The 14,718-nt window shown below is 36.5% G+C and overlaps 1 protein-coding gene across 1 annotated transcript in view; it reads left to right on the forward strand.

Moving 5' to 3' along the window:
* Positions 1-14,718, forward strand: part of CDKAL1 (CDK5 regulatory subunit associated protein 1 like 1) — a 335,413-nt gene that overhangs the window by 220,739 nt on the left and 99,956 nt on the right. The window contains exon 9 of the mRNA XM_065752679.1: positions 2,073-2,239. Within this exon, the coding sequence (XP_065608751.1) occupies positions 2,073-2,239 (167 nt within the window). The remainder of the gene's footprint in view (positions 1-2,072; positions 2,240-14,718) is intronic.

The raw sequence follows: 14,718 nt of genomic DNA on the forward strand, positions 1-14,718 counted from the left end.
GGATTCGTTTTGTCATCCTGAAGGGAACATTCTAAAATATAGGTGCCCTACCCCTTCTCTTCATATCGAGACTTTTTTTCTTCCTCATATATATTGAGATCCTTGGGTCTCTCAGCATGAATTATTCCCAGCGCTTATTGTTCAGCACCCTGATAGGAGAGCAGATGAGACAGTTATTCTTGTTGTTGAGGGTTTGCTATTACAGCTGCTTCCTCTTCACGTGATTTAATTTGAAGTTTCAGCCCACCAGGGCACTAATTGTCCCCACCTATACAGTTTTAAAACCTCACTGTTTTTTTCCACCAGAATGTTATTTCCATTCTAACCAGATGAAAGCTTAAAAGTGAGGTTTACTCTATTTCAGTAGAAAAACAGCAAGTGAATTACTGTTCTGTAGCATTATGATGGCTATGGGAAGCTGATATAAAAGACACAACAGGATATTAGCCATCATTTATATCATTTATGTTGCTCTTATTTCTAAAATGTAGCTGATCCATAATTCACTTGTTGCTTTTTTTCCTGTAACTCAGAAAAATGTAGGGCAAGCAAATCTCAGAATATATTTTGTAACATGGTACTGTTTGTTGCGAATGCAATTCTAAAACAATCAGCAACTACAATGGGACCCAAGGTGTGATTGTTATGTGTGGGCAAGTTTAGTGTAGCTGATCAGACACTGGGCAGCCCTACTCAAATGTGGCTACAAAGCTGTGATGAAAAGCTGGATAACCAGAGAGCACTGCTTCGGGAATGCTTGTCACTAGGCTCCTACATCAGCAGAGCTATGTGTCTGTCTTTTCTACTCTTAAACCTTAAAAACTTTAGAAGCTATGAGTTTCTCAGTTTACCTTTAATTTGTAAGGATTTTTTATTGTATTTAATTAATCACCTTGAGAATTTTTCTACCCAAACGGAATTGTCTTTGCTTGTCATAGCTGCTGCCCACCTGTATCATCCATCTCCTGTAAGAGTTTCCATTTTGTAAAATTTTTGGTTTTCTGATTTTTTTTCTTTGTTATTTTCCTCATCTGAAAATTATTTTTATAGTATAAGCATTCATATTTTGTGATACTTTCTCTACTTGTCCAGAGAGTGCCTTGATGCTTCATGATTGCTTTGAGGAATGGCGTAGCTTATGGCATTCAGATGGTTTTGATTACTGGTTCATTGTTTTTATTAGAAATCTATCTCTTCAGTGAGTTAATGCTACCTTCCTCTCAGCTGCCCTATTTTTGATGGCTTTTTTCTCACTTTGGAGCTGTGAGGGTGAGGAGATAGACTGCATTACAAAAAGGATGGGAACTGGACAGATGATGGAAGTGGCTGCGTGAAACCTTGTTGCTTTCAGCCACTATTAAAGTATGGTGCAACCTTTTCCCTCTGAGCAAGAGGATATTATTGCCAAATTTCAGTTTTTGAGGTTGATACTCTTTGTAATACAAATCAAATATACTACTTCCTAAGGCCTTGACTGGTGGCAACTAAAGCATTAGCAGCCAGGAAACAGGCTTTTGAACGCTCTCACTTAGTCAAGTAGAGATGACTAACTTTTTTAATACAACCTTAAGGTTGTATTTTCTCATTTAAAGAATTCTAGTGGTTATTCTAAGAGGACTGTTAGTTGTATTCTTTAGAGCAGTTTTTGTTTATTGGAAGCTTACCAGTTAATAAGTTGACTGCTAGTAACAGCCATTTGTGCAAACTCTTTGGGTAATGTTGTTTGCAGTGTTTAATGAATTAGGTTCAAAAAATTGAGCAGAGTACTAGACGTGACTGACTTACTGTAGAGGCAACACGGAATTAGTCATTGGCTGTGAATGTTAATCACTCCACAGCAATGATAATTTACCACATTGTTGTAGCACTCTTGCGCTCATAAAATGAACTTAATAACCCACTGCTACCCATGGGATAAAGCCTTCCTTCCTTCCCTCCCCCTTACAATTGAAAACCCAGTCTGGCTGCATAATGGCCTTGTGAAATCCTGCATTCAAAAGAGTGAGCAGCTGTATGATAAAATAAACAGCTCTAAAACAGATCTGTTAATTATCTCCACCTTTTATTCACAGAGGGTGTTTGTGAGATATGGCTGACCAGTGAAGACACAGGGGCTTATGGCAGAGACATTGGCACAGACCTTCCTACACTTCTGTGGAAGCTGGTTGAAGCTATTCCTGAGGGAGCTATGCTGAGGCTTGGCATGACAAATCCTCCCTATATTTTAGAGCATCTGGAGGTAAGGAAGGAAAGAAAATTATTTATACATTAAACATTTATTGATTGAGTCAGTGTGGAACCTTGTATATAGTACATTTTGTTTTAAGTGGTAGCTTAAAAAAATCACAGACTGCAAGTAAATTTATAGAATTGCATTAATAGGATTAAGCCATTTGCCTGACACAGCACGTTATCTAGATAGTAAGATATTCAAATGATTTTGAAATGATAATATTGCTGAGGTCCATGACCTACGGAGCTTCATTATACTGATGCTTGGCTTCTGTATGTCTACTATTTTCAAGAACTAAAGCAAATGTACATTAGAAGACAATGGACTCTGGGATTAAAGTTGTCTTCCTTCTACGTCTCAGATGAATGTTTCCAGAAACGCTGAGGAGGCCTTGTGTAACAATATATTCATGTTTCTGTGTCAGATGCTATTCTGGGTGTATGGAGAGCTTCCGTGCTTAAAAAATGGAATTTTTAAGTGTACATTTGTGTATGAAAAATGCACAACAAAACAGTTCCGTGAGATCAGAAACAACAATGTGAACAACAATGTGATTTTGAAAGAGTATTGCATATGTGAAGCACAGAGTGAGCTTTGTTTCAAAGATGGGTCGGTTTGGTTAGATTCTGTCACAAAACACAGATTGTAGTTTAAGGTAAAATTTGTAGCCTTACGTGTCAGCTGTGTCCAGATAAATAGCTATTGTTTGTGCTGCTTTTCTTAAGACGTTATAAAATTTAAAAGTTGCATTTAGATGTTCTTAAGCATAATGTCCTTGACATCTTTCAACAGAATGCCATAACTACCTCCTCTTGTGCTCTAATAGTAATACTGTGCTTTTCCCTTTCAGAGCAAGGAATCTTATCTTGGTAGGAATATGCAGTTTTTCATTTCACAAGATAAAGAATGCAATCTTCAAAAAACTCCCAAGCAACTTTTCATCTCTTATTTTATTCTTTAGCTAATCGTGCAGTTCAGTTAGAGCCTTTAAAACACACTGAATTAAAATCCTCAGGAAGTTGTTCAGTTGTGCAGCTTTGTATTCTTCAAAAAGCATCTTATGTAAAAGCAAACAAGGCTTCTATTAATTTTTACTGTCTTTGTTTTCATTTTAACTCCTATTATATTAAGTGTTTTGGTATAGACTGCTGCTATTGTCCCTGATGCTCAACTTGTAAGAACTCCCAGAGGGATTTGCTTTTCTTATTTCCAGCGACTGATTAAAACAACTGCCCTCCCCATCTAAGGGGTACTACATTCATCTTAATTTTAATAAAAGCTGAGCACGGCAGAAGGTGTGTTACATAGGTCGTTATGAAAGTAATACCTCCTAGTTATTTTTTTGGAAACAACAGGTACACTGTTAGATAGAGCAAATTCTCAGCTGTAAAACAGTAATCGCCACCATTAGCTATGCATTTTTGCCTGCCTTGAGCAGGAGCCTGCATGCTGCACCCATAAGTCTGCACTAGTGGAGGTGACCAGTCTGTCACCACTGCTGAAACACACCAGCACTGCCTCACTGTGCCCATATCCACTGTTTAGTCTCCATCAACATTCAGCAAGTGTCAATGAATAACAGTGAGTGTAATGTGATCCGCATGGGTGATTTCAGCTATACCCCTTTGCTTCATATGCACTTCTGTGTCAGACACCATTTTCTCAGACTGCCCCTCTGCTGCCATTTGTCACATGGAACAAAATGTAATGGAACATTGTCATCAAGGTTCAACCTCTGCTGCCATACCACCAACATCTGCTTCAGATATTGTGGGCCAACATAATAAAATAAGATGCATTACTTTCAGAGAAGCCCTGATAAATTTCTTCAGTTGTCTTAATATGAGCATTTCACTAATATGAATTAATTGATTTATCATCTATAATGGTTTTCACATTCTTCTACAAAGTGCATTAGTTCAGACATGTCTTGATCTTGCTTATGTTTAGGAAAGAACTCTAATCTCTTTAAAAGTGGATCTAAGGGGATTCAGAAAGGCGTACTCAAAACATACATCTTTAACATTGCTTTCCAGAATATGCATTGTATGCGCGTAGTACTTACTTTTTGTATGATGACAACATCTGCCATTGCTTGTCCTCTTCAGTTACATGCATAAATTTCAGATTTAATGGTGTTTTTAAGAGTGTTTTAATTATATTTATGTGTTCAATATATGCCCAAGAATTCTGGAGCTTGTAATTTGGTGAAATACTTCTGGTAATTTGTCAAACTGAATTTGTAAAACTTGTTTTACCTTCTGCTTTCCTGTCTACCCCCATTTTCAGAACTTGTATCTATCAAAGATCACTCTGGAATGTTGGGCAGTCTCCTGTATACATTTTTACCAGACAAAATAAACCTTTTATGGGTCATGTGCTTTTAAGTTTCCACTTAAGGAAAGAGTAAGACTATGATTTATTTAAAAAACAAAAGAATTAAATGAGAAGTTCATTAGCCTTCATGTCATTTGATTAGGATAAAACCCAGATGTAGCTCTGTTATCTCCTAAGAAAGCTATCAGCTATTCTATGGGTTGTAAACATCTTCCATTAACTGTTTTTAAAAGATGCTGTATTTGATTTAATTTATTTTGTTAGATAGCATGTTGCTAACTAGGCTTGGCTCTCTGGAGAAAAAAAAAATATGTGGGAAAATGTACTTACAGTGTATCCAATAAAGGGAAAAAGTTGTTCCAGTCCTGTGAATCCTCTTTAAAAATTATAAATTTGCAGCATTTGTACACAACTTTACATATGCAACTGCTATTTAAGAGTTTATTTCACTTCATTAAAGAACATGTCTGATAAGTGGCATAGGGCAGCAGTTGTCGTAAAAAAATAAATTAATTTTAAGATCTGGACTGAGCTTCCCTAGAGATGCAGCCTAACAGCAACAGTTTTGCTTCACTTACAATCTGTGACAAATTTATTGAATATTACCTGCTAACAAGATGTTTCTTCAACTTTGTCTCTATTATTCTTGTAACCTCCTAAACTAACAAAGTTTGTATGACTTTGTTTTTGTCCAGTGACACTCAGAATCTTAAGTGTTTTAAAACTACTGGTTTTCAAAGGCTTTATATACATATTTATTTCATAAACATCTTAACTTTTGTCTGCCCGAAAACCATACAGTGGATGGGGCTATGATTAGAGATCTGCTGAAGCTGTTGGCAGAGTCTCCAAAGCACTGTGTGCCCAAGTTCGTGGCTGGGCTTTGGCCCTGTCAGTCTTGATTCGTTAGTGTAGTGCTCACACTTATTCATGGGCTGCCCAGTCACGTTCCCTGTAGGTATGTTCAGAAAACATTTAGATGTTGTACAAAGAGTCGTGGTTTAGTGGGGAAATACTGATCATAGGTGAATGGTTGGACTGGATGATCTTGGAGGTCTTTTCCAACCTTGGTGATTCTGTATGATTCTGTGATTTAAAATACTGAGCATACCCAGTACCTTCAGATATTATTGTCAGGGAAGTGCATCTCAGTCCTTGGAGATGTTTGTCACTTCATGAAACAAGATGTTTGCTGTTATTAGCTATGTTTAAAACAAATTAAGGGAACTGAGACCGTTCTGAGAAATGTTGTTTCTTTTGCCTGTGGTTATAAGGCAGTAAGAAGGAAGTTGGTGGAGTTTGCAGTTGAGGTGCAGATGCCATGCTTGATTTTCTTCCTTTGCCAAGATTTTGAGATTTGTCCCCTATTCGAGTGTCTGCCCTCACCTAAGGTGCTTGACATAGAGAAAAACTTAGTATCTTACTTTTGTAGCAGAAAATTTTAGTTAGTTTGCATGACTTTCAGTTAGGGAAATACGTCTTATCTTGGAAGAGTTTTGATTTTAACAAATAAAAAAATAAACATAAGGAGTGAATTAAAATGGTAGTATGAGGAACTACTTTATGGTTCTTGCAAATCCTGTAATGAGTGCACAGGTGTGGAGTTACCCTGTGTGTACTGTAAGCCATATGTATTTGCACAGGGCTACTGCTGAAGTACACAGATTGGCAGATGGGGATGTTATCATCTTCTTTTATCAGTGCATACCAAGACTGGCATAAGGTTGCACAGCCCACTTTAAAAATAACCTCCAGGCATTTATTCCACAATCATATTATGCAGTTACTGACTAGCACTCCAGTGAGACAGTGTTTTAAGTTTACCTACAGTGATGGATGGAGCAAGAAGATTGGGAAAAATCTCTTAAAACAGTAGTATTAGATAAAAGGTGCATGAGAGATAGTCTGAGAAGTCAAAAAGTAGTCCAAATGTATATATGGTTGAAATTAATTAATGTTTGTAGAGTAGTGCTAGAGACTGATTTCTGTCTCACATATACTTCTTTTTCTTTTTCTTTTTTTCTTTTATTTTCTATACTTAATCTTCTGATTCAGTATCTGAGATTCTGGTCATATTAGGAGGGAATGTGGATCATCCAGATTGAGAGGGCAGAGGCTTGCATCTCAGCCTTTTTTTACTTCCCTTGCAGATTTAACGCCATATCTGCTTCCAGATTTGTCTATGATTTTACTACAGTGCTTTCTGTGAGTGATGGGATGCTTCCAAATCTGCATAAAGGAGGCACTTCACACCTGCCATTCCCATAAGTGCTTAATTTCACATAATGAGATGAGTAGTCTTCTTTGTCACCTGTCAAAATGAGTCTATCTCAAAGTATACCATATGCCATCTGTGGACTTCATCTCCATTATTAATTCAGAACGATTTAGTGATACACCAGCCATAGAGATGGAGTCTGCATGGTGGCAGTGTCTTCAAATGCTTAAGGAATGCCAAGTGTGCCATGAGTAGTAATTCTTTGCTCTTTTGCGTTGATTTTTCATGTCATCTCAGCGTTTATGTTCCTTAACCTCATTGAAGCTGATACCATACAGCTGGCTTTCTCAAATGCACCTTGACACAGCACATAGATATGAATTACAGTAAAATCACTGAATTCTTATTTTTTTTTCCATATTGTTCTTTTTTCTTCTTCTCCAGGAGCGCTCTAAACATTTTTGAGTGTTTTGTGTGAGGTGAAGTTTTCAAAAAGCTGAAGTGTAAGCTGTTTTGAAGTGTGTTTTGAAAGGAAACAAAATACAGACATTCTTCAACAACAACAAAAAAAAAAAGGGCATCATGATTTCAGGAATTAAAGGCCTGTAGGGTGTGTATTTATTTGCCTTGCTTCTGGTATTTTTGTTATTTTCATAGACTGTTGCCTTTGAAAGCTCCAATTAAAATATATTGATGTGACTAAGAAAAATGAAAACTGTGGCATACATTTAAATAAATGAATAGTTAAGTCTCTGACCTCTTACTGCCATGCATTTTGTAGTGTTTTGTATTTGGTGGACCGTGCAACTGTCCCTTGCTGTAATTACATGGTTGTCTACATCAAAACTGTGTTAGTCTTGCTGGCAGTAAAACTGAAAGAGAGCTAAGCTATTAAGGGAAGGGGGAGCAGAGAGGTTGCATCTGGACTTCTGAGGAAGGAGGGTGAAAAAAGCTGTCTTGTGGCTTCCTTTGTTATATTGATAAATACTTATTTGTCTTATGGAGGCTGTGTGTACATCTTTGTTTAACTTGTATATTCCAGATTGTTCTTCATTTTTGAGATTTCCAAATACAGTTTATCTCCTTGCAATTACTTCTTAAAACCCAGTGTAATGTAACTGTGATGAATTCACCACAGAAGTAACGTGTTTTTGAATATTATGAGATTATTAATGAATGATCTCTGCTGTGCTTTGAGTTAGGTTGTACCATTTTGTCTAATCTAAAGTTTTAAGATCTCAGACTCAGTGGCTTCTAATGGAAATAAATGAGTGGTGATATGTTTGTTGTAAAGTGGTAGAATGATTTGGGACATAAACATCAGACAGGAACCCATCTTAATCTTGTTGAAGTTTTTATGTTGTATTTGTAAATCTTGAGTGCTCTTAAAATCTTTATGAAATATTGTATTGGGAACTTTGATAAACAATAAAAGTTTGCTTTAATACAGCGTAGAAAGGGGCATTTGTGGTGGTGGGAATTAAGTTCTTCATAACCTTAGTGGAAAAAATATTTTGAAAAACATAGCAGAAAGAACTGGTTTACTTATGCAAGAGTCATTTCTCAATCAAAACAGGATATTTTATGCATGCTGCTAATGCTTTGCAGGATTTAATAATTTGTGCATAAAAATTCATGTTTGTGAAAGGGGTTAACATTAAATAGCACTTTGCTTGACCAGTTAAAGCTGTGGATATTAGCTGTACATTAAGATTTGTTCATATGGTTGTTTCTCTTTTCAGATAGCATAATGATGAAGTATATTCAAATGTAGACTGATCCACTCTGTTTTGTGTTGTCAGGTTGTCTATCAATTACTTGTAACGCTGCTTTGTAGTAGTACTTTGGAGCTGAGTTTTATTTCAGGTGGATTACTAGCAGAAAATGAAAATCACCATTAAAGGAGCTGTTTGTTCAACGACCAGATATCATATGTGTGAAATGAGAATTTTATCTGTTACAATACATTGTAGGGCAGTGGGGTAGAAGTTGATGTCAGAAATATAGCTCATGTCAAATTGTACCATCTTTTCTAAGTATTTGTGCTTACATTGAAAACCAAATAAGATCTTGCTTTCCCAGTTATTTTTATTATAATAAGATCTGCAAACTTGCCCAGTTCCACAAGCTTCTGCTTAGTTTAGATGAACAACCCCCTTTGTTTTCTTTGATAGTTGTCATACTCACTGTGCTCTGCAACATCATCTGCATAATGTCAGCAAGACGGCTTGCTTTATTAAGCTTTGTCATTTGTTTTAGCAAGTTTGATTTTTTTGAAGTGATTATTCTTTAATTTAAAAATGAGAAAAAGGAAATGTATTCCAGAAACTTGGAATAAAACCACACAAAACTATTGGTTTTGTCTTTCTGTGCTATTCTGAATAGAGGAAATTATTAAATCTCTTCTACCCAATCTTTGAATTCAGTTAATTTAGTTATGTTATGAGGAGGAGCTTCTAAAGAACTTAAATTCTGCAATATCAATCTTGCAATTATGGTTTTGAATATTTGATACTCCTGTGCCATGAAATTTAACTCAACTAGTTTGGTATCTGAAGAAGAAGCTGATAGTAGTTTCTTAAAAATTCAGGTTTTGATTATAACCTTCCATTATTTTCCTTTCACTGTAGCCTACTGAAGCAGTTGCTTTTTGAGGTAATGTACGTGATCATTTTAAATAGAGAGAAACAACGGGGAAGCTTCCTGATACTGATCTGTCTCGGTGCACTGGAGCTAGTGTGGTGCCCCATCCATTTTGTGACTTCTGAGCAGAAACCATCAATTCTTTGTCTGACAAGGAAGCGTGGATAAAATTGGTGATCCATGTCACTGATCCAGGTTTCTGAAAACAAAAAGTTATTGCAGTGGTCCTTTTTGCCTATTGTACATGTGTGCCTCTATTTACATTTTAACTATTTGTCAAGGTTTTGTTAAACAGCATAACGTATGATTGAGATAGAAAGTTATTTAAAGCAGCACTGTGCTATTGCAATAAATCACCTTGTTAGGGAACTTCTTCGTGTGTTTCTTATGTATATTGCAAAGAGGAACATTAATTTACCTCAGGAAGAAAATATTTCATTAGCATAGTGTTTAATGATGAGAAATTAGAGAGCAACTTGGAGAAAATGAAAAAGGTATGTATTTTCTTGCAAATCAGAATTAATCATTTCACAAAGAATTAATGTTAACCGTTTGGTTGGCTGGTTATAAGTCATTAAGCCATTGCTCCAGCAGTTAATTAAGTGAACATTTTACCTTACAGTGAATCAATTTACTGAAGCTGGACAAACAGCACTTAAGCTACAGCAAGTCTCTCTGTGATTGTAGCAATGGCTTTAAAAGTTGTCATTTTTTTTAAAGACAGAACCATTTATTTACTGCTTGTTTCCAACCACACAACTTGCATCAGCTCAGGTGGGAAACTGAAGGTCCTTGATACTTTGAAGAAATCAGTGTCGTGATGTTAATGCCAGATGTCTCACTGGGTCAGCTGAATTTTGGAGACACAACTATGGAGACTCTAGTATTGTACTTGGGCGTAACCATTCAGGAGATCTGAGTAAAAAGCAGCCCTATGCAAAGCAGAAAAAGTGCCTTCATTTTAATCCAAAGTAACATCAGTCCCATTTTAAAGCCAGAATCTAGGTTGGGATAGGGATGCCAATTTTCGTATCATGAAGTATTTCAGGCAAAGCAAATTTTTTCTTTTTGTTTTGCAACCCACAGATTTTACGTTAAGATTCAAGTTACATCAGTTGGATCTGTGTGAGGCAGTAGTCCCGTATCCTAGTTGGCCATTTAGGATGGGCCTGTATGTTGTATCACTACCTGGGACAGAGGCTGCTACTCAGCTTGTCCAACATTCAGCATCATTATGTTCCTTCATTACGGGGAGAGGCATTGCATTCCAAACAGCGTCCTTGGGGAGATGTGTCCTACATCCCATAACTTCTTGGATTTTCACAATCCCATTCCTTGGAGGTGAAAAGGGAAACATGAGGGGCTCCCTGTTCAGATTTTAACAAAAACATTTCAGGCTTTCTGTTCACAGTAAGTATCATCATTGCTATGCCCCCATCACTAGATCAAATCAGTTCTTGGATTTCACTGTAGAGGATTTATGAAGTGGTCTACAGTCACTTGGTTTTTGGCCAGGCTGTACTGGGGCTGGCACCACTAGACTCTAAATGGTAACTGCTAGCAGGGAGCCCTCATCGCACATCTCACGTTAACATCTGCCACAAGGGAAAGAAGTTTTGAGGGAGTGCCATTTTGTCACGTTTCCATATGGATGAGCATTTCATTGGACTTCGCTTTTGGCAGAGGACAAAATTTTTTTCTCTAGAAAGCAAGTTGTTCATAGCACTGTAATTTGAACATGAGGCAGAATTCAAACAGTGGACTTCTGCCTGCTTTGGGGGAAAGTGCCATGTAGATGCATGGATATTGATATTTAGTGGTTCTGATTCCCTATGGTTCTGTGTGGTGTCATTGCAATCACTGTTCTGATTAGATGGTTAAGTTCTTGTAGATGCTGGGATGAAATGCACTGACTAGATAAAAACCTTTTTGGCCTTGTGTTTAGATGTACTCCAGCTGCTAAGCTCTGGAAAAAAATATTTCCTATATGATCAGTATCCCAGAGGGTGTCTCACACACATTGTTAGATTCCAAACCTAGACAATTTTGCTTTTTGTTATGTCAGCTTAAAATAAGTTGCAGTACTTTCTCTTTTTTCCTATGTGGAATGTCTTCTTCATGTAGGTAGTAGTAGATTCCATTGGGGGGAATGGAGGGTGCAAGGCAATCAGCTGTTTCAGTCATGATAAAAGACAGAAATTTTCTTTCACAGTCTTATGATTTCAGAAAATCTTTCCTTTATTATTTCCAGATGTAAATAAAATTAAATATTGCATTTTTCCTAATACCTTATGTATGTAATTATATCAAGTAATGCAAAACACTTTATTTGTAAAATGCATATGTATAACAGTGGGAAACAGATGTTAAGCATAGAATGTTGAAACACCATAAAGTGCAATTATACATGATGTCCTTCAAGCCCCCCCTGGGATATTAACTAATAGTTTTATTAAGTGATAAAATCTAGTATTTTGTGTAATCTGTGGTGTGGGAAAATCTGTCAGGATTCACTGAGTATGACTGTCCAACACAAAACAGTATTTAATCATACTTTAATCATACTTCCATGTAATTTTAGGTGTAGGGAGGATAAATGGTAAGACTAGAATGATCTTACTTTACAATCTTGGGGTGTTTCACTTTTGGTGTTTCATTTATAACTGGGCACTTAAGAAATTTGAAAGATAGGTTTATTCAGATGTTTCATGCTGCTCATTCTGAGTTTCTGGTTGCAACAGGTAAGTTAAAGAACAAGTGCTAGTGGTACTTAGAAAGCAAATTAGACATGCACAGTGTCTCATCAGGTATTTCTGTCTTTTGTCTATTCGGTTTGTACACTGTTGAATCTACCAAGTTACTACTAGGTATGCTCTTGGAAAAGCAGTTTATCCGTCGGGCCTTTAATTCAGGGTTTCACCTGAAAATACAGGAATATATTCAATAGAACTTCATTGGGTAAAGTACTTGCACCATATGTTGTGTAGCTGTACATACAGTTGGGAGACTTTTACAGTCTTCTATTGTGTAGAAGAAGCTTTGTGATCCAGAATGTGCTTAAAACCTGCGACTGCAGTAACTAGACTGTATGACGGCTCCTGGATATCTAACATGGATTGTACACACATTTCTGATACATGGAAGAAGCAATTTTCTTTCTAAATAATGTTGTCTTTGATCATAAGGAAACAATGTGCATCTTCCTAAGACAAAACAGTGCAGTAGAATTGTCAGTAATTTCACTTAGTGCATAAAGGGCCATCTTAGCAGTTTTACCTTTTAGGATTTTTACATTTTTGATGCATGGAGTAACTGTAATTGCAAGACTTGCAGAAGCTACACGATTATTTATTAATGGGAGAAAACTAAAAGAAACAGTTTTGGCTAGAGCTGCGTATAAGTATGCATTTAATTTTTACAGGAAGCATTACCTGAAGTTCTGTCTTGGCATTTAACTAGATCAAATGTGAAAATATCAGGTTTGTGCCAGTTCTTGTAAGACAAGTAACTAGTGGGTTGGGATCGTTCTCAAACCTGTTCTCTGGATAGGAGAACACACTTTTGTTTTCAGGATTTGTTCTTCACTTTTCATGTTTTGCAGCAAAAATTAATTATTTTAAGGCAAAGAAGAGAGGAAGAAATTGAATTGAGACGCTTTTTTAAAAAACACTTAGAGAAATTCCTCATTTCTGAAATCAAAACAATGAAATGAAACGTGTGGTAAGACAAGGTAGTTTCTCATTCTTTTTATTACAGCATTTATAACATAGATAAATCCAAGTTATTTATGCTCTTTTACTTCCTGCTGTTCTACAATATGTTGCTAGTTTTGCAGGAACAGAAAAGCTGCTACTGTCATAGAAAAAAAACAATCTGTGTTTTAAGTTTAAATAAAGAAAATTAAAAATGTGTTGTTTAGTATGAATGCAGAGGAGCAAGAGGAAAAAGAATTTTTAAACATAATACTCCCAAGTTTTGTTTGGGATGGAAATCCACTGCTTTTGTATCAAATGATTCTCAGCCTTACACAAGCTGACATAAAATAATGCTTTTGTAGCTAGAAATCCGAAGAGGTGATTATTTTCCAAAAGAATTCATGAAGTGAATAAGGTAATGGAGAGGCTGTTACTCAGAAGATGGCAAATTTGTGAAGAGCGAGAATTAATTCTACATTGCAGAGTTACTTCTATGTACTTAGCAGATTCAGAAACATACTATGAAATCTGAATTTCATTGTTTTCTTGCATCTTAAATGTGTTTTTGAAGATGAAGTGTTTTGAAGTAAGAGTCAAGCAGTAGAGGTGTGATATATGACTTTATTCCAGTCCTTTCACTATTTCTGGTATTTTAGAAACATACTACTAATAAGCAGAAAAATCACAGATGACTGGTAGAAAGCTTTTTGTAAACTTCTATTGAATTTTCTAAAGCTTAGATTATCAAAAAGAAAAGTTTCTCATTTTGTGATATTATTTTACAGAAGTTCTGTGATGTTTTATTTGAACAGCGTGTTCTAGCTGAGTGTCTAATATTGAGGACAAAAGCAAATGGTTCATTTAAAATAGATGCATAAGATTTGTGTGGGTGTGCAGTGGCCTCTTGTTTACTTCTGTCTTCCACTGAGAACCAGCTGTGCACACCTTTGCTGTGTACCAAATCATGCACCCACCGTTATCGGCATAAGCTTAACTTCAATATTTAAATTATATATCTGGGATAGAGTAGGTATTCCACTGAATAATGCAGCCATTTCTTATAAGCACTTCTGTAAAAGGAAAGTGATGTGAGAGTTTTTAGGTTTTGTGTGCATATGGTTGTCAATTGAAATGTTGGGAGAGTATCAGTCCATGCTCTAAGAATCAGTGGTATTAAGAGGTAGGTACCTGAAGGAGAAAAGGCACAAGGGTGCTTACCTTCTCTTTGAACAATTTAGGCCAACCTTACATCAGTGCTGAAAGAAAATTTAGATGCATGACAATATTGCTGATTAATGACCTGGAAAGAATTTGTCAATACTTGCAACTTAACAACTAAACCTGGCAGCAGTATTTGTTATCAAACAGAACATCTGTGCTGCCAAAGAAAGGAGAGATGGTCTGAGTAAGCCTGGCTGGAGCACGCTGAACACACGTGGCATGGGAGCAGACAGTGCAGTGCTTGACCCGGCATCCGGCATATGTACTGCGCAGTAGGAAAGTGAAAGCCTTCAGTGAAAGCTTGCTTCTTTGTTGTGTGCATACGTTTTGTTTGTTTGTTTTATCCAAGTTGGCTTGTTTTTTGCAGGATA

Source organism: Cyrtonyx montezumae, unplaced genomic scaffold (genome assembly GCF_038088225.1).
Source record: "Cyrtonyx montezumae isolate F1298 unplaced genomic scaffold, pur_monq_1.0 scaffold_8, whole genome shotgun sequence".
NCBI lineage: Eukaryota > Metazoa > Chordata > Aves > Galliformes > Odontophoridae > Cyrtonyx > Cyrtonyx montezumae.